Source organism: Eptesicus fuscus, chromosome 3 (genome assembly GCF_027574615.1).
Source record: "Eptesicus fuscus isolate TK198812 chromosome 3, DD_ASM_mEF_20220401, whole genome shotgun sequence".
In the NCBI taxonomy this organism is placed as follows: Eukaryota; Metazoa; Chordata; class Mammalia; order Chiroptera; family Vespertilionidae; genus Eptesicus; species Eptesicus fuscus.
Genome location: NC_072475.1, coordinates 28,439,279 through 28,459,204, shown reverse-complemented (window position 1 = coordinate 28,459,204; position 19,926 = coordinate 28,439,279). Strand labels below are relative to the sequence as shown.

The following is a 19,926-nucleotide window of genomic DNA, read 5'->3' as shown; positions in this document are numbered from 1 at the left end:
CTCCTCAGGACTGACCCCTCAGGCCAACACTCTATCCACTGAGCCAAACCGGCCAGGGCTAGTCTTTATTTTTTAGAGCAGTTTTAGGTTTGCAGTAAAACTGAACAGGAAGTACAGAGTTTCCATCTACCCTCTGTCACCACAAACTCATAACTTCTCCCACTATTAACATATCAAACCAGAATAGTATATTGTCAGTCAACAACCATAGATGGACACATTGTTACCACCCTAAATCCATAGTTTATGTTAGGGTTCACTCTTGGTTGTACCTTCTATGGATTTGGACAAATGTATAATGACATGTGTCCAGTATTATATTTTATACAAAATAGTTTTACCGCTCTGAAAATCCTCTGTGCTCTGATTTCTTATATCTCCCTTCTTCCTAACCCCTGGGTACCACTAATCTTTCTACTGTCTCCATAGTTTTGCCTTTTCTAGAATGTCATAGAACTGAAATCATATAGTATGCAGTCTTTTCAAATTGGCTTCTTTCAGTTAGTATTATTCATTTAAAGGTGCCTCTATGTTTTTACATGGCTTGATAGCTCATTTCTTTTTAGTGTTGAAATTTCATTGTCTGAATGTACCACAATTTATTTATACATTCACTTAATGAAAAATAGCTTGATAACTTCCATGTTTTGGCAATTATGAATAAAGTTTTTATATATATCTATGTGTGGGTTTTTGTTTGGTCCTACATTTTCAGCTCATTTGGGTAATACCCAAGGGGTTTGATTGTTGGATCACATGTTAAGTGTACATTTAGTTTTGTAAGAAATCACCAAACTGGCTTCCAAAGTGGCTGTACCATTTTGCATTCCCACCCACAATGAATGACAATTCCTGTTCTCTACATCCTCATCAGCATTTGGTGTTGCCAGAGTTTCAAATTTTTGCTATTCTAATAATTGTGTAGTGGTATTTTATTATTGTTTTTATTTTTCATTTTCTAATGGCTTATGATGTTGAACATCTTTTCAACACTTATTTTCCATCAATATATCTTCTTTGATGAAGTCTGCTAAGGTTTTAGGCCCATTTTTTTAGTTGGGTTTCACATTTTCTTAAGATTTCTTTTGTTATTTTAGATAATAGTACTTTACTAGATACATATTTTACAGATATTTTCTCCAAGTCTGTGGCTTGTCTTCTTACTCTCCTGGTAGTGTCTTTCACAGAACAGATATTTTTAAATTTAATCAAATCCAGCTTATCAATTATTTCTTTCAGGGAATCTGCTTGGTGTTGTTTGAAGAATTCATCATGATACCCAATATAAACTACATTTTCTCCAGTGTTCTAGGGGTTTTATAATTTTGCGCTTTACATTTAGGTCTATCACTCATTCTGAGTAAAGTTTTGTGAAGAGGGTGTAAGGTCTGTGTTCAGAGTAACTTTTGGGGCATGCAGAGGTCTAGTTGTTCCAGCCCCGTTTGTTGAAAAGGCAGTCTTTTCTCCATCGTATTGTCTTTGCTCTTTTGTTAAATATCAGCTGACTATATTTATGTGGGTCTATTTATGGATTCTCTGTTCTGTTCCATTGATCAATTTTATATACTTTTGCTAATACCACATTGTCTTTATTATATAGTTGTATCGTAATTATTGAAGTTGGATAGAGTCAGTTTTCTCGCTTTGTTCTACTCCTTCAATATTGTGTTGCTTATTCTGGGTCTTTTGCCTCTCAATATAAATTTTAGAATCAATTTATCAATATCCACACAATAATTTTCTGATATTTTGATTGGGATTTCATGGTGTCTATGGATCAAGTTGGGAAGAACTGACATCTTGATGATATTGAAGCTTCAGATCCATGAACATGGACTATATATTTATTTAGTCTTTGAGTTCTTTAATCAGAGATTTCTAGTTTTAATCATATAGGTCTGTACATAGTTTGTTAGATTTATACCTAAGTATTTCATTTTTGTTTGCTAATGTAAATGCTATTATGTTAATTTCAAATTTTGCTTGTTTATATTGGTACATAGAAAAGTGATTGACTTGTATGTTGAGTTTGTATCCTGCAATCTTGCAATAACTAGTTACAGGAGTTTGTTTGTTTTTAATTCTTTTGGACTTGGTACGTAGATAATCATATTATCTGTGAACAATATCAAATTTATTTCTTCCCAATCTGTGTTTCTTTTATTTCCTTTCCTTATTTTACTGGGTAGCTAGATTTTGCAGTTCAATGTTGAAAAAGGAGTGGTAAGAGGGTGAAACCTAGCCTTATTTCTCATCTTATGAGTAAAGCTTCTAGTTTCTCATCATTTAGTATGATGTGAACTATATTTGTGTGTGTGTGTGTGTGTGTTTTGTAGTCTTTATCAGATTGAGAATTTCCCTTTATTCCTAGTTTGCTGAGAGTTTTTATCATAAGTGGGTGTTGGATTTTGTCATGTTTTTTGCATCTATTGACATGAACCTTTGATTTTTCTTCTTTAACCTATTCATGTGATAAACTAAATTGATTTATGAATATTGAACCAAGATATCTAATTTTTATGACTTAACAGGGCTTCCAACAAATAGAGTAAATTAAATCATACCTGTACATTCCATATCATATTTTAAACATTAATAAGTGGATGTTTTGTCTCATTTCAACAACAAAAGATCCTAATAATGAAATTTTGCCACCTTAAGTGAATATAGTAGAGATTAATTGCAGACATTTGCATATAACAAATGGCACGTGTTTCTATTGGAAAAAAATCAGATAATTTATATTTATGTGTAGAAGGAAAATACAGCATTATTGTGGAAGTTTCATTAAATTGAGTAGCCTTTATAAAGTTTTTCTTATAAAAGCATTTCTATGACATACAAGTTATTGCATTGCTCATAGTATTTGTGCAGTTTGAGGTGATGGTTGTTGGATGTGAAAGTTCTAAGTAAATACTACGTGTAATAGCCGAGCTATATCAACATTTGATTGCAACAAGTCCTTTGGGCTGCAAGGCAGAATTTGCATCACTGGGTATTATTTAGTCATAGCTGCTACTGTTTTTACACAGTATATTTATAGAGATAAGCTATTTATATTAGAAAGATAATAAGGGATAATCAGATGAAGCTATATTCATTCTGGAAAATATATGTAAAATGAAAGCAATGTGGTGCAAAAATTGTTAAATGATTTTAATTCATCAGAAAATCTAGACCAATGTTCACAACCCGAGCTGCACATTATAATCACCTGGAGAACCTGGTAGAGGAAAATAAACCAACAGTGCTTGAGGCCCACTCCCAGTGTTTGATTCAGTTGTTTTGGGGTCAGGCCCACACACTGACAATTTTAAAGAGAACCTTCAGATGAATCCATTGTGCAACCAGTTTGAAACCAATGATCTAAACCAAGTGATGTGTTAAAAGCAGACATGATGAGGTGGTGACTCATAAAATCTTGCTCATTTTGTAGCTTTCCAGAAGCAGGTGTCCCAGCTTAAACATTTTCTATGCCTCTAACTGCTGCTCATTCATCTGGCAGATTTCTTTTTGCCTTCTCCTCATCACTAGCATGCTATGGAAAAAAAGGTGAAATGTGGAAATAAGATTCCCTCCACATTATTTCTCATAAATTGCTGTTGTAAAACAAGAGTGGGAGAGGAGGTAGGCAAGTGGGAATTGAACCAAAGGCTGAATAAAAATTTGCATCAATTTCAAGATTTCATTACAAAATAAAATCTTGCCTCACTCCATTAGTCTCTAGCTCATTAAGGTTTGAATGCCTAAGTAAATCATGATTATCATTTAGGAACAAAAACAGCATAATAGTATTTTAACACTGAGAACTCAGTAAAGAAATGTTGATAAAATAGGGTTTATTGATACAGGTTTACATCACAGAACATTTGGTTTATGAACAGATTAATCAATTTATTTGTTTAAATTTATTTAACTTTTATAAATGTGTGTTTTTGACAATAGGAACTTCAAATAAAAAATTTGACAACAATGTGGATCCTGATGTTTATTCTCCTGTTGTTGAAAAATTAGGGGAAAGCAGCTTTTCTGAAAGACATTTTAAAGAGAAAAGTATAATCGATATGGAATGTAATCAGATGCTGGATAACTCCTGCATATCATTTGCAAACAAGGATTCTTTTCCAAAGGTAGATTTAGAAACACCTTCCATTAAGGAGAAATTGTCTCAAGACATCAAAGAATCCTTGGAATTTAGCAACTTTCTGGAGAGGCCAAACTTTGAAGATGCAAAAACGACAGAGTCACCACTGGTAAATTTCTATTATGTTTGTTATATTAAAATTTTTATAAGAAGCATCGTAAGAAAATTTTATACTCACACAATACATTCTTAAATGTTTTCTCCAATTGAAGTTAAAATGTACTACCATATATTATCACGAGGTAGTTGAAGATTGAGTTATATGGGAAAGAATGTTAATGACTTACAGGACAAATCTAATATGGTAAATGCCATGATAATAAATGGCTTCTATAACAAATAAAACTTTAAGGCCTATCTCATACACCATATTTATAGTGCTGTTACCTTTCTAAATGAAATTTGTTGTTATGAATATTTTAGTATAATAAATCCATTCTAGATTTTTACTGTATAGTCACTGGTTAAAATGAAATAAAGGCATATATGTAGATAGAGTCAGTTTTTGTGGCTTAATGTAAGTATAGGAGTTAAAGGTATCTGTCAGTAACATGGTTAATAAAGAAATAAGGATGAAGTTTGTGTTTCTTCTTAGGAAAAATGGTAAAGTAGCCATTGGCAATAATTATTGCATTACTACCAAATTTTAAAACTATATTTAAATCTCTGTTCTACATACTAAAATGTTAAGTAATAGTGATTATTAATAAACTCTTGGGAAATTGAGCAAGATAAATGTTAAATTCTTTGGAAATGGGGAAGTCCAACATTTAACAACCCTTTAGAGTCATTTGAAATGAATCTCTATGGTGCCTAAACTGAAGGTGGTACCAAAAAATCGGACTGAATATTGAGCTGCTGCTAATTCTGTTTGGAGATTGGATTTCTGTGCCTACTTTGTGGCTGATCTTGTTCCTTTTTAAAGTGGCAAAGTGGAATGAGACCTCTGCAAAACCTTCGATCCCTAAAAGTCTGCTCAGTCTCTGAAGGACTTTGCCAGGAGACATATTCTCTTCCCTCTTCCAATGAAGAAAACCATTGATCATAGATTGAATTTGTGCAAACAGAACAGACAAGAACTCTAATTGACCAGTTCCCACAGGGCATCATGAGGAGGGCTGGTGACACCTGCACATGCAGTGTGCTGTGTTAGAGGAGAGGAATCCTGAGCAAAGAAACCCGATGCTTTTATAGTGGGCTTAGGCCTGGCTGACCTTTGCCCTAGCAGGAGACATCATCTCCTGTTAAAATAAATGAAACAGAACTATTTTTATTAACATGGGTACATCTCAAAAATATGATGTAAAAATTGAAATGTAAAAGGGTACATAGAGTTTGATAGCACTTTTGGAAACATTTACAATATGTTACTTTTTATGGATATACTCAAATCTAATAATATTAAAAATATAATTAGAATAGAGAATGTCAACTTCAATGAAATAATACAATTAATTTATGAAGATTGATATATATTGTGGGATAGAAATTTCTTATATGTGGAATCTAGCGAATAAAATAAACTGATGGACAAAATAGAAACAGAGGCATGAATACATGGAACACACTGACAGCTGTCAGAGGGGGGGGGGGTAGTAAAGGGACTGTATGAAAGAAGGTGAAGTGGATTAGCCAAAGAAAGTATAGGCATAACCCATAGACACAGACAACAGCCATAGGGAAAAGGGGGGTGGGGAACTGGGTGGAGGTGGGCACAGAGGGTCATATATAATAATGTTAATAATAAAATAATAAAATGAAGTAAAATAAAATGTAATTCAGTTATATGTCCATTATATCTCAATAACGCTGGGAAAAAAAAGGAAGCAAATCTTTAAATTACTGATATTAAATTGTGTGATAAAGTTGAATCATGTGTTGTACATATTTATATACACCGAGTGGCCAGATTATGATGATCTCTGAATGCATAATAATCTGGCCACTCAGTGTATATCCTATCTAATAAAAGAGTAATATGTAAATTAACCATCACTCCAACACATAAGATGGCTGCCCCTATGTGGTCAAAGATGTCTGCCCCTATGTGGACACAAGATGGCCTCCACAAGATGGCCAGCAGGGGAGGGCAATGGGAGGGAACAGGTCTGCAAGGGAGGGCAGTTGTGGGCGATCAGGCCAGCAGGGGAGGACAGTTGGGGGTGACTAGGCCTGCAAGGGAGGGCAGTTGGGGGCGATCAGGCCAGTAGGGGAGGGCAGTTGGGAGGGACCAGGCCTGCAAGGGAGGGCAGTTGGGGGCGATCAAGCCTGCAGGGGAGGGCAGTTAGGGGTGACCAGGCTGGCAAAGGAGGGAAGTTGGGGGTGACCAGGTCTGCAGGGGTGGGCAGTTAGGGATGACCAGGCCTGTAGGGGAGGGCAGTTAGGGATGACCAGGCCTGCAGGGGAGGGCAGTTAGGGGCAATCAGGCTGGCAGAGGAATGGTTAGGGCGTGATCAGGCTGGCAGGCAGAAGGTGTTAGGGGCAATCAGGAAGGCAGGCAGGTGAGCAGTTGGGAGTCAGCAGTCCTGGATTGTGAGAGGGATGTCTGACTGCTCGTTTAGGCCCAATCCAACTGGGATCGGGCCTAAATGGGCAGTCGGACATCCCTGGAGGTGTCCCAGATTGGAGAGGGTGCAGGCTGGCCTGAGGGACACTCACCCCCATGCACAAATTTCATGCACCGGGCCCTCTAGTCCTATATAATAAAAAGCTAATATGCAAATTGTCCCCTCGACCAGGAGTTCAACCAGCAGGCAGACCAGCCAACCGCCCATGACCCCTCCCCCTGGCCAGGCTGGCGGGACCCCACCCATGCACAAATTCATGCACTGGGCCTCTAATACACACACACACACACCACACACACACACACACACACACACACACACACACACACACTGAGTGGCCAGACTATTATGCGTTCAGAGATCATAATAATCTGGCCACTCAGTGTATTTAAAGCATTTCATAATTATAATTTAAATGTTAAAAAAGCTACTAATTATATTTTGATCTTTTATGATACTACTAGACTCCCGGTACATGAAATTTGTGCACTCATCGGGGGGTGGGGGGGCGTCCCTCAGTCCAGCCTGCACCCTCTCACAGATCAGGAGCCCTTGGGGGATGTCCATCTGACGGCTTAGGGGAGTGGGCCCAAGTCAGTCGGATATTCTTAGCGCTCCCGCCACCGCCACTGCGCTTGCCAGCTGTGAGCCCAGCTTCTGGTTGAGTGGTGCTTACCTCGTGAGAGCGCATTGATCACCAGGAGGCAGCTCCTGCATTGAACGTCTGCTCCCTGATGGTCAGTGCGTGTCATAGCAACTGGTCATTCCGCCTTTTGGTCGATTTGCATATTAGCCTTTTATTAAATAGGATTGTAAAAGAACAAAGTGTTAAATGATTACATCATAGAGAACAGTGCTTTATAATCTACTAATGACTACAGGAAATGTTTTTATGCTCCTCCTGCCCCAGCAAAAGCCATTCCCCGAGCAGAAACTACTTGGACATTTGTTGTGCTCCAGTGGAAAATTCAAGAGTGAGCAATAGGGGCAATTTTTAGTAGTGGCATTCCTTGACTTTGAAATTGACTGTATGGCAGTTCATTTTGAACTTCAGTTTTTAGAAATTGAGTTATTCATAAAGGTGGGACCACCTATGAAATTAAGTACTAAGTTGTAGAGCAGCAACAGTGAGATAAAGTCAGGTGCCAGGAAGAATGTGGTCTAGTTGGGCTCTTGGTCTGGTTCTGAAACAACCAAGTTAACTTTGTGAGTTTGGGAAGAACAAACTCACTTTCATTGTTCTGTTGACCAAGGCTTTTAAAAAAATTTCCAGATTTGTAATTGTCTAATCCAAATATGAGCTCCACTATGGCTGAAGGGGTTCTGTAAATTGGTTTCAGTGTCTGGCGGAACCAGTGAAAATATGAGTAGAGTGGACTTGCACTTATCTTTGAATGAGATGATTTATTGGTTGCTACTTGGTTTTGTACATTTTAGCATTTATACGACTTATAAATTTGAATCAAGTTACAATAATTTCTTTTGTGTTGGTTACCAGCTTGAACAGACCACGTTAGGGCATTCATTAGATCCATTAGGGAACTTTTAAATACTGATAGCCACTTTGATATATTGTAAGCCTGTTTGGAGTTCTCAATTCAAATATCTTATCTGTTTCCTACAAGACTCCATGTACTTTAAAAAATATTTTTTATTGATTTTTTTTACAGAGAGGAAGAGAGAGGGATAGAAAGTTAGAAACATCAATGAGAGAGAAACATCGATCAGCTGCCTCCTGCACAACCCCGACTGGGGATGTGCCCACAACCAAGGTACATACCCTTTTACATGCCCTTGACTGGAATTGAACCTGGGACCCTTCAGTTGACAGGCCGACGCTCTATCCACTGAGCCTAACTGGTTAGGGCTCATGTACTTTTTAATCTCATTTGTACTCTTACTTGGGATGAAAGCATATAAAAAAATGAGTTCATAGGGTGATAGAGTAAGTCTAGGTATCAAATGAGATAGACATATTGAAAACCTAGGACTGCTATTTTTGAGCTATATAAACTCAAATTACATAGCTTGTTCCTGTCTCAGTTTCCTAATTGCTTAATGATGAAAATTTTGTTATCTTGGACTTTGCCTATGAGCATGGTCTGATGGGATTTATTCTCTTTGACATTTTATCTTTGAAATAATATTATGTATAGAAAAAGACACTAGTTCAAAAAGCACAGCATATGAGAGAGATTCTGCTTTCCAAATAATGTGTGTGAAATGAAATTGAAGGGGAAAAAATAAAGGAAAGAAAGGAGAAAGGAAAATTTGGTTTCATGAACTTCTGTACTCCTTGGTTTGATGGCAACTTTCAGATAATTACTGTAATTGTGGTTTATACATTTCTCAAAACTTATTGTATATAAACTAGAGGTACATGAAATTCGTGCATGGGAGGGGATCCTCTCAGCCCAGCCTGCTCCCTCTCCAATCTGGGACCCTTTGGGGGACGTCCGACTGCCGGTTTAGGCCTGATCCTGGGAATCGGGCCTAAACTGGCAGTTGGACATCCCTCTCACAATCCTGGACCTCTGGCTCCTAATCACTCACCTGCCTGCCTGCCTGATCACCCCTTACTGCGCCCTCCCCCTGCTGGCCTGGTTGCCCCCAACTGTCCCCCTCTGCTGGCCTGGTTGCCCCTGACTGCCCCATGCCAGTCTGGTTGCCCCCAACTACCCCCCCTGCCAGCCTAATCGCCTCCAACTGCCCCCTCTGTCAGCCTGGTTGCCCCCAACTGCAGCCCCCCACTGGCTTGGTCACCCCCAAGTGCCCTCCCCCCTGGCCTGGTCACCTCTTACTGCCCCCCTGACAGCCTGGGCGCCCCCAACTGCCCCCCTCTGCTGGCCTGGTTGCTCCTAACTGCCCCCCCTGCCAGTGTGGTTGTGCTCAACTGTCCCCCCTGCTGGCTGGTAATCCCTAACTGCCTCCCCTGCCAGCCTGGTCACTCCTCACGCTCCCCTCCCCCCGCCCCCCGCTAGCCTGGTTGCCCCATGCAGCCTGCTGTTCAGTCATGTGGTTGTCCCTCACTAACCCCCCTGCCGGCCTGGTAGTAGGCAGCCATTTTGTGAGGGTGTGAGGGTCAATTTGCATATTACCACTTTATTATATAGGATGCTATTATTTATGTCTCCTTTACTAGAAATTAAACTTGAGGAGGGCAGAATCCATGCCAAGAACATAGTAGGTACTCAATGAATGAATGTGCTGCTTTGTGTTGATGAGATAAATAAACTTAATTTTGTTGAATATTTTTTTTCCTAGTTGTTACAAGAAATAGCCCTCAGAAATAAGCCTATTACTAAAAAATATCAAGGACTTGAAAGATTCTTTGTTTCTGATAGAAACGAAAGACTCAACTCGCTGCCTTCTCATAGTTTAGAACGAAGATCTTCCGGTACTAAGGTAACAATTGCAGGTAAATTCAGACATGAAATCAGTTGGCCTGTTGACCAACTTAACAATATTCTGACACATTTTTTAAAGCAGTCCATCCTCATCTTAGGAAATATTGGGCAATTCTGTTCAATGAATACAATCATTATATTCTTCTCTAGCTGAAATTATTAGTTCTGTGTGAGTTGCCACATATTTATATTGAAGACTGCTATCAGAATGAGAGATAACATGACTATTATGAGACTGGGAGAAATTATTTTTAGAATTTAGAAATGTGTCCCTTAATAAACTATGAAACATAAATCCTTTGAATCAATTTATTAACTGACAAGCATCATATGATTCTTAAATGTCAACTTAAAGGAAAAATCCCAAAATCTCAGGATCTGTGAGATTTCTGAGACATACTATTATTTTCTTTTAAACTAGATTTTGGTTTCACGTGAGTTCTTAGGATTCCTCTGTATTCAAATGTGTTTATTCACATACAAACAATTATGTTTCATGTAATATTGTTAAATACTTCTTAAAATACCTGTTTCTATTCAAACATGTGTATAATATCTTTGCAATTTAGAGTTTATTTTTTCTCTTTATTAAGCTATGTGAATCTAATACTTTTTATTGTGTAATTATGAGATTTTGTCTTTCCTAATATATACCAAACTGTTATAAATGTTCCTTCTTTAGCTAAATATTATCCAGTAAGATAATATAGTTTTATTAACCAATGACACCCCAATAAGTTCAATACTAATAACAAATAAAAATAAATAAAGCAACAACATGAGTTTTTCTCCTTTACCATGTATATAATTGTACCATTTTTCTATTTCAGGAGACAGAGACTGGATCCCAGACCAGAGCATAAGTGCATGTCCTAACAGTGCAGTTGCCTTGGGTGCTTGGCAGAGTGGCCAGAACCCATCATCAGGTAGAACACAGCAAAAGATGGGTGAGAGGGACTGTACATACTGGACAGTGACATATTGGTTATTCACTCTGTCTACTCGTTTGTCTTTAGCAGTTTACTAGCCACCTGAAAATTAATTTTTGCAGTGTTATAATTTAAACTTAGTCATTTTAACTAACTGTCCTATACTTTTCTCCCCAAAACAAAAAACCTAGAGTAGTCATTGTTCCTGCAAAAACACACACACAGACAAACAAACTGAGTTGCAACCTTAGTTATTTTCTGTAGCCATGTATTAGAGCATAATGTTTTAAAAATGTGGCTCAGGATATGGTGTATACTTTGAACAATCCTTACCTACTCAGTTTCATTACGCTCTTAGGAAAACTGTATTTATACTAGGTTTTGTGTACTTCTCCACTTGGTTTATATGATGTTCAGATATAGCCAATTATATAATGAACTAGAGGCCTGTTGCACGAAGATTCATGCAATAGGCCTTCCTTCCCCTGGCTGCCGGCACCGGTTTTCCTCCAGCACCAGGGACCCAGGCCTTCACTCCAGCCAGAGTCTTCAGTCTTTGCTCCAGCTGGAGCCTTCAGTCTTCGCTCTGGCCGGAGCACCGCTCCTGTAGCTCCTTCTGCCCCCTGCCCACCCCCTCATAGCAGGCGTCCCGCCTCTCCCGGCCTCTCCACGCCTGCATTCATGCTGCTCAGAGGCCCGGAGTGGCTGGGGGGGCGGGGCCGCCACCATCTTTGTTGAGTTAATTTGCATACTCACTCCTGATTGGCTGGTGGACGTTGCAAAGTGGTGGTCAATTTGCATATTTTTCTTTTATTTGTGTAGTTGGCTTAGGCTAAGATTACTGCTGAGATACCTCTATTCTAAACCTAATGCTGAGGGTGTTAACGCTGGGCTTGATTTAGTTCATTTACTCCATTCTCTAACCAAAATAATTGCCAGATTTTCTTTTGACATGTTGAATGTTGCAATATTTTCATAGTGAGTGTATGCAGAGAATTTTGACATTATTCTAATCAATAGTATTATTAGTTAATTTTTGTTATCCAATAATACTTGCTAAAGTAAGTTTATGCTGAATTTTATATGAATTTGTAGTAGATGACTGATGAATTAAGGCAATTCAACACAGATGCGTTGACTATGTTGGTACTGTGCTGGACTAGGGGATAAAGGATGCATCAGTAATGTTCCCTGAACAATTTAGGAGGGACACTTGAAAAGGGGCTTTTTGCCTTTGCCCGAAAGCCATCTTAAAACCAGAAATTTAATTACATATAATTTGTACAGATATGTAAGATTTATATGTCTCTCTTGCCCTAAATCCTATGATTAAAGTTCCTTGGCTAGATTACATATTTTCCATATACATTTATGTTATGAAACTGTCAGACATGAGATATTTTGAGTGAAAAAATCATCCATTTAGGACAAATGCTTTTTGGCTCTATTGTTAGGTACCCATACTCATATCAGAATCTAGATCATCTTAAAAAATTCTGGTTGCTTCCTTCTGAGTCAGTCAAAGGAAATGTTTTAAGTCACGGTATATTGATGAATTCAAACTCACATGCATGGGGTGGGGGTGGGGGAATGGTAAGATATGTACACATATAATACCTTAATAAAAAAATTAAAAACAAAAACAAAAACAAAAAACTCACATGCAGCATGCTCTGAGAAACTTGTTACTAAGACAAATCTTCATACATAATTACCCAAATGCCTTTAAATACCAATTTGGAATGGTTAGTTGAAATCAATAATTTACTATTGAAACATCTGTGAGAGCACCGACTTCAGGCCAGGCACTACCAGACACAGGTGATATGAAATAGCCCTCCTTCCCATGGCCCCAGAGCTGAGTCTAGCATAGAGGTTCTCAGATGTCAGTGGGAGCAGAATCATGGAGGAGACCTATTGTAATATGACTCTCCTTATCTCACTCCTCGTGATTCTGATTCATTCAGGCTGAAATAAGCTCCAGGAATTTGCATTTATTTTATCGACAACACCATGTTATACTAATATAGTTATCCAAAATCATATATTGAGAAAATTGCTATATAGATATGTAAACATCAATTACATCATCTATAAGTTTTATATAAAAAGACTGTGAGTGACATACTTTTGGGGATTGAAATGTAATTAATAATAGTTATAATAGAGGTAGGTACCTGTGCCGTCTTTTAGGAGTGGTGATGATAAAATAATTGTTTTGCCACTGAAAAGTGTAGATATGCAAGGTATTCAAGACTAAATGACATTTCAACCAAAGCTTGAAGAATTCATAAGATTCACCAGTTAGGAGCATAGATAAATGGCTTCATGGAGACAAAAAATGGCTTTATCAGTGGCCTTATGTAAAACAAAATTTTCCTGGCTCTGCCATAACTTGTGGAAGTCTTACATTCTGAACTGATACCAGTATATAAAGGAATTCCTATTTCTGTAAGATTTTTTTTTAGATTTGTGAATGTAAAACATGATAGTTATGAAAGATATGTGTGTTTCCCAGCAAGTCCACTGATTCTACCCACCTCCTCCTAAAACCTACTTCTATGTCCTCCCCCAACCCATCTTTCTGTTTGTGTAAATGGCACCACCATCCAAACATTGCTAAGTCCGAGCCCAGAGAATCATCTTGACTTTCTTACTCATCACATCCTACTTATTTGTAGATTCTGCTGTTTTCAGCTCTAAAATTGACCTCAAATCTAACCACTTCTATCTGCTCAAGATGAACCCAAGCCAGTTGTTCATCACCTCTTACTTGTCTCCCCAAAATTCACTTTTGCCTCTTCATAAAGCTATGACTAATTTCCATCAAATTCTACTACTTATAGTCAATGAATGAATTATTCATATTTATTGTCATAAAATTATTTATAATTTATAGGGAGTGGATCATATTTCCCATAAATTTAATCCATAGATTGTATCATGTCAGTCTTCTGCTTAAAAGCATCTCCTATCCTCTTAGAGAAGATAGAGGAAAAATCATATTCCTTACTGCGCATCACACAACAGCACCTGTGTGGCCCTGCCCATCTTTTCTAACTGCAGCTTCTCCCACATTTCATCCCCACTGGCTTTCTTTCTCTTCTTAGACAAGCCACACTTTTAACTTATGCCTTAGCTTTAAAATGTACTCTTCCCTCTGACATAGGTTGCTCTGAAGCCTTCATCTCCATCTTCATATCCTCATTCATATGACTGATTCTCTTCCATTATTCAGTCTCAGCCCAGAGGCTGCCTCCTTAGAAAGAGGCCTTCTCAGACCACCCCATCTATTTAATGCTGGTCTCTTGAGTCCCTTAGTCACATTTACCTTTCTTTTTTAAAAAATATGTTTTGTTGATTTTTACAGAGAAGAAGGGAGAGGAATAGAGAGTTAGAAACATCGATCAGCTGCCTCCTGCACACCCCCTACTGGGGATGTGCCCGCAGCCAAGGTACATGCCCTTGACTAGAATTGAACCTGGGACCCTTCAGTCCATAGGCCAATGCTCTATCCACTTAGCCAAACCAGTCAGGGCACATTTACCTTTCTTTATCTTTCTCATAGAACCTACCACTAAATGAAATTATTTTCATTTACTTGTATATTTTCTGCTGATCCCACCTATAGAGGGGGAAAAAAGCAAGAACCTAGCCTGTCCCATTCATTGGTGCATCTTCAGTGATGGAACAGGCCCTGGGTCATTGTAAGCACTTAGGCAGTGCTTCTGAATGAGGGAAGCTGGAGAGCAGGACTGTGTGTTAGTTTGGAGTGCAACTTGAAGGTGGGGCAATGTCTGATTCACTTATGAATTACCTGGATTCTGACACAGTGCCTAGCAGTTTTAGGATTTGACACATGGTTTTGTAATTGAATTGGATAGGGTGTGAATTTATAAGTTCTCAGAGTTGGAAGGGATTTAAGACATTATTCTGTCCAACTCCTTAATTTTACTGGCAAGATATGAATTTTCATGTCCTTGGTCAGAAGCTGATTTCTAATTCTGGGAGACGAGACAGGTTCTTGCTTCCAAGTGTAGCATTTTTCCACTAAACCATGCTGCTGAATAAAATTTCCATATGTGTCTCAAGAACTGTTGGAAAATACATTTCTATGTTTTATGTATTAATTCTCAGTAATTTACACAGTTGAGCAAGAATATCAATAGACAATAATGTTTTGCAACCTTTGTTCAAGAATGAAATAGTGGGTCTTATGATCGGAATAGAAATTGTCACTGAAACACTGTGGAAAATCCATGTTTCCCTGATTATGCTTCATCAATTCTAATGTGTAATTAGAATAGCAACCATGACTATTGTTCTTATTCACTGAGTTATTCATATTTTCATATTCCTATCGGCATTCTTGTGCCCATTAATATAACCCAAAGGCACCCTTCAATTTTATCTTTCCAATATTTGGCATGGCCTCATTAGTAATCATAGAGCATATATTCTTTAGCTAATACCAAGGACAATTTCATGTGTTATATTTAGAGTTTAACTGTGATCAGTGTTAATCTATAATTTCCCAATATTTCACTACCAGTGGTGGCACAAATTACTCCTAAAGTAATTTCTTATATTTATAATCTACCAACTGCTGTAAAAAAGTATGGAATGATCCCTGCAACAGTGGCAGTTTTCATTAATGCCAGCCTTAACTGTGTCTCAAATCTTAACCCTACCAATAACATTGATAAGCTTATGCAATAAACATGAACGAGAATGCCATACCCACCTACATGAATAAAATAAATGACTAAAGTCTAGGACCAAATTAGAGCATCTTCTGTGTCTGCATGTTGGTTACTCTAAATTGCACTTTGAATGTATTTTCATTAAGAAAGATGGTCTATCTCCTTGCTGTGTGCTAAGCATAAGTCTGGTTCATTTCTGGTATACTTTTATTTTTTTCTCAATTGGGATCAATTACACTCAAGTATTGTGACAACCAGATGTTGTTATGAGTTCAGCAAGTATTTGTATTCTCCTGAATTTTCTGAAGGACATCTACGTTATGTCAAAATGTTCTCACCTCATATCTATACATGTTGGCAGAAGTCCAGTTCTTGCTAATAAATCTTTTGTTTGTTTTATTTTCATAAGAATTCTAAACACCTTTAAATTTTACTTGACTGAAACTTAGCACATTACAGATAGATGGGTGTGGTTTTCTCTATAGACCTAGAACTTTTGATTTAGATAGGTGAATTGTTGTTACACGCACCGACCTATGTGCTTCTATTGCTGTTCCTACTGCTGCTTCATTATGCAGGAATGAATGTCAAATTTGCTTTTATAGATGGCTATGAATAAAATATCGATTCTTTACATATTATAGTTAAAAGGGTAAATCATTTTTAAATTCTTGTCATTAAAATAATTCTTAGGGATATCTACATTTATTTTTCTTAAAACATAGGCAACTTTTTTGTCAGATATTTTTTTTTTCCAGCATAGTCTCCAAACACAAACAGACACAAAAGGTCAGGATCTCATTTTAATTTATTCATAATTTTATTCCAACAAAAAGTGTTTTCAAAATTGATTTCTGAAGTGTTCATTAAAATTGGTGCCCTTTGGGACTTACCTTAGTCAGTTTTAATTGCTTAAATAATTACCCACTGCATTAAGATTCTTCTTAGGGTACTAGCTACATTCAGAGTAGATCTGTAAAGTTAAAAAAATAACTCAATAGTCATTAAATATTTAATACATGCCAACTGCCTGTAGCCTCTCTTCTGAATTTTACATTTTCCTTTGAGTCAATAGATTGGGCATAATGCTATATGGCATATGTTCAGTCAAACCATAATTTTTATGATGATGACAATAGCACTTCTCTAAAGAATTTAATATTTTACACAATGCCAATTTGTGTTAAGGGAATGCAAGCTTATCTTCTAATATAAATCATTTATACTCAATATAAATACATTTAACTAAATCAGAACAATGATTCAGTGCATTTAAAATGTTACCGGTTCTATGCATTTCTAAATTTGTACTTTGAAAATTCCCTTTATTAAAGAATCTTGGAACAGTGCCAAAGTATAAATTAATCATGTTGTATTAGTATAAAATTTGAAGGGATTATTTTCTTCCTACTGTGAAAGAGACACACATGTTGAAGAAACCAACGAAACCAACCTTTGAAATATATCAAGATAAAGCCCTGACTGGCCGGGTAGGACACAGTGATAACCCGTCTTAGATCTGTGCTTCTGGGACTTTTCCACTAAGTTCCCTATAAGGCAGCAGGGAGTGAACTCGTGTTTAGGAAATTAGAAATGTGATGTCAATACTTTTCATTTTTAAAAATAATTTATACTAATCTATTTTGTCTTCATCTTTGTTCTTTTTTAAAAAAATGCATTTTTATTGTTTTTTAGAGATGAAGGGAGGGGGAGAGAGAAATAGAAACATCAATGATGAGAGAGAACCATTGATCGGCTGCCTTCTGCATGTAACCCAACTGGAGATCGAGCCTGCAACCCAAGCATGTGCCCTGACCAGGAATTGAACCGTGAGCTCCTGGTTCATAGGTTGACACTCAACCAATGAGCCACTCTGGCCGGGCTCCATGTTTGTTCTAATATAAAAATAAATTACATGCCATCAAGTAAAATTGGTTCACTGGGAAGTGGTACCATGTTTATCCTTGGGTTGTTTTCCTCTGACAAGCCACAGTGTGGTATTGTCCTAGAATTTAAGAAACATGGCACAGCAGTTGCCTAGGAGATAAATGATACAAGATTGAGTGCTGTACTGGTCTGGGATTGACTTCGTTTGCAGATGTTTTGCTTTAGTTAATATTACAATTATTTAACCTTTTTCTGAATATAGAAAAAATTATGAAAAAATTACCGAGAGGTGTTTTTTATAAAATGGGGAAAGTAATTTAGGATTAGCAAAGTATGGATGATAATCTAAAATTTAATTTTTCATACACTCTCTTGCATGAACTGAACTGCTCTTGGTATTTTGTATCTTTAAGCACTCATTCAAAATTTAAAAAGTAGTTGATTAATTTTTTTTTTTTCATTTTAGGCAAGACATCACAGAGACCTTCAACAGCAAATTTACCACTTTCCACCTCTGTTAAAAGAAGTTCCAACTGTAATTCCTCCTTCTATCCTCCACCAAGAAGTGCCCCGGCTCGATCATTATCTAGAGCTGCTTCTGAAATTTCAGAAATTGAACACATTGATATTACTGACCACAACGAGCCTTTTTCAGACAACACTGCTGATCAACAAACCTTCGACAGTCTGGAAAAGGAATTGAATGTGCTGAGAAATCTTGCAGGTAATGCTATTTTTTTTTCCTCTGTAGACAATGTTAACTCTGTCCTCTGCCTGATTCTTCATAACCTGCTCCAAGAAAACAAGCAAAATGTCTTTTCCTTTACCTCTTTTAAACATCCAAGTTCTGTGTCTATTTTCTTGAATATCACTTGAAGTCACTGTGCAAATGTTATGTGTGGATGCCAGCCACACAAGAGATAGTCCCCCTTAGGTCACATGATACATAACTCCATTGTATTGCATAAGAACCTTCATGTGGACAGAAACAAAAAAATTGTTCTTCTTTCTGCAAACCCACTGAGTGGCTAATCTCTGTAAGCTGTATGAAAGCTGCTGTCCAACATCCCTGTTGGAGAATTAAGCTGTTAGATGTTTTAAAGCAGTATTTCTTAAGCTTCACCTTATACAGAGAGCCTCCGGGGATCTTGTTAAAATGCAGACTGTGTCTCTGTATTATCTGGGGATGGGCCAAGATTCTGCACATCTAACAAGTACCCAGTTGAGACCAATGCTAGTAGTTGGCCGACCAGTTGGAGGAGAAATTATGTCTGTGCATTCTACTTCCTAAACCTCCATGGATGGAGAATAGTAAATCATAGACATATTCTTGAATTTACAAAGGTCTGGTTCAGTAACAAAACATCAGGAGAGGAAATCTTAATATTTGTCAGAAAGTTGTTCACTCAGTTTGATAGAAGCCAGCTGCAAATCTCAGAGGCAGGCCAGCAACTTCCAGGGGCCTGTGTATCCACCCACAGTTCCTCCCTTGGCTGTTTTAGTGATATTTACCTTAGAATAATGACTTTGCTGTTTTCCTATAAAAGGATACATCTTGGTTTTGAAAAATTCAAGCAATCCAAAAAAATACAAAGGAAAGCCAAAATCCCCCCAAAATTTTACTCTTCTGAAAACAACTATTATTAATATTTAATGAGCATCATTTTAAACTTCTCTGCTTATATCATAAGTCTACATATAAGAACTTATAGGTAGGAGGATAAATAGATTATTGGAAAGATAATAATTTTATAAAAATAGACTTATGTTCTACATAATAGTTTTTAAAGTTATACATTTATTTACCCAATTTAATAAAAGTAATTGAACTGAAACTAAAGGAAATTGTACATTTCAAATAAGTTTTTTTAATCACAAAAATGTTAAGTCGAACTACATGAAATTGCCTTTTGTAATTTTTTAAAAAATGGTGGAATATTGGCAATTTTATATGGTCCAACCAGTAATTTTAAAAATTAAGGAAAAAGGTAAAAATAAACAGTAAGCAATTGGGACCATTTTTTTCTTTATGATTTATTTTAGATAGTAATAAAATACAATAACTCATTTATTTCTTATTTTTAACCACATGTAATTATAGATAGCATTGAACACATCTGTTATAGTGATGTTATAACTTTTTTTATTTTTTCAAGGTATCCTTTTATTTCTTCTTTCTTAATGAAAATTCTTATGGATTAAATGATCAGTACCAGCATTTTTGCTATGACTTCCCAATTTTGTGCCTTTTTTATCCTCATCTGAGGAAATGTTTATTGATTTTGGAGA

At 37.0% G+C, this 19,926-nt stretch overlaps 1 protein-coding gene across 1 annotated transcript in view; it reads left to right on the top strand.

Annotated features, from left to right (window-relative positions):
- ZBBX (zinc finger B-box domain containing) overlaps positions 1–19,926 on the top strand; it is a 105,234-nt gene that overhangs the window by 72,164 nt on the left and 13,144 nt on the right. Inside the window, exons 15-18 of the mRNA XM_028146546.2 lie at positions 3,946–4,253; positions 9,976–10,129; positions 10,949–11,044; positions 18,104–18,361. Coding sequence (XP_028002347.2) covers positions 3,946–4,253; positions 9,976–10,129; positions 10,949–11,044; positions 18,104–18,361 — 816 coding nt within the window. The remainder of the gene's footprint in view (positions 1–3,945; positions 4,254–9,975; positions 10,130–10,948; positions 11,045–18,103; positions 18,362–19,926) is intronic.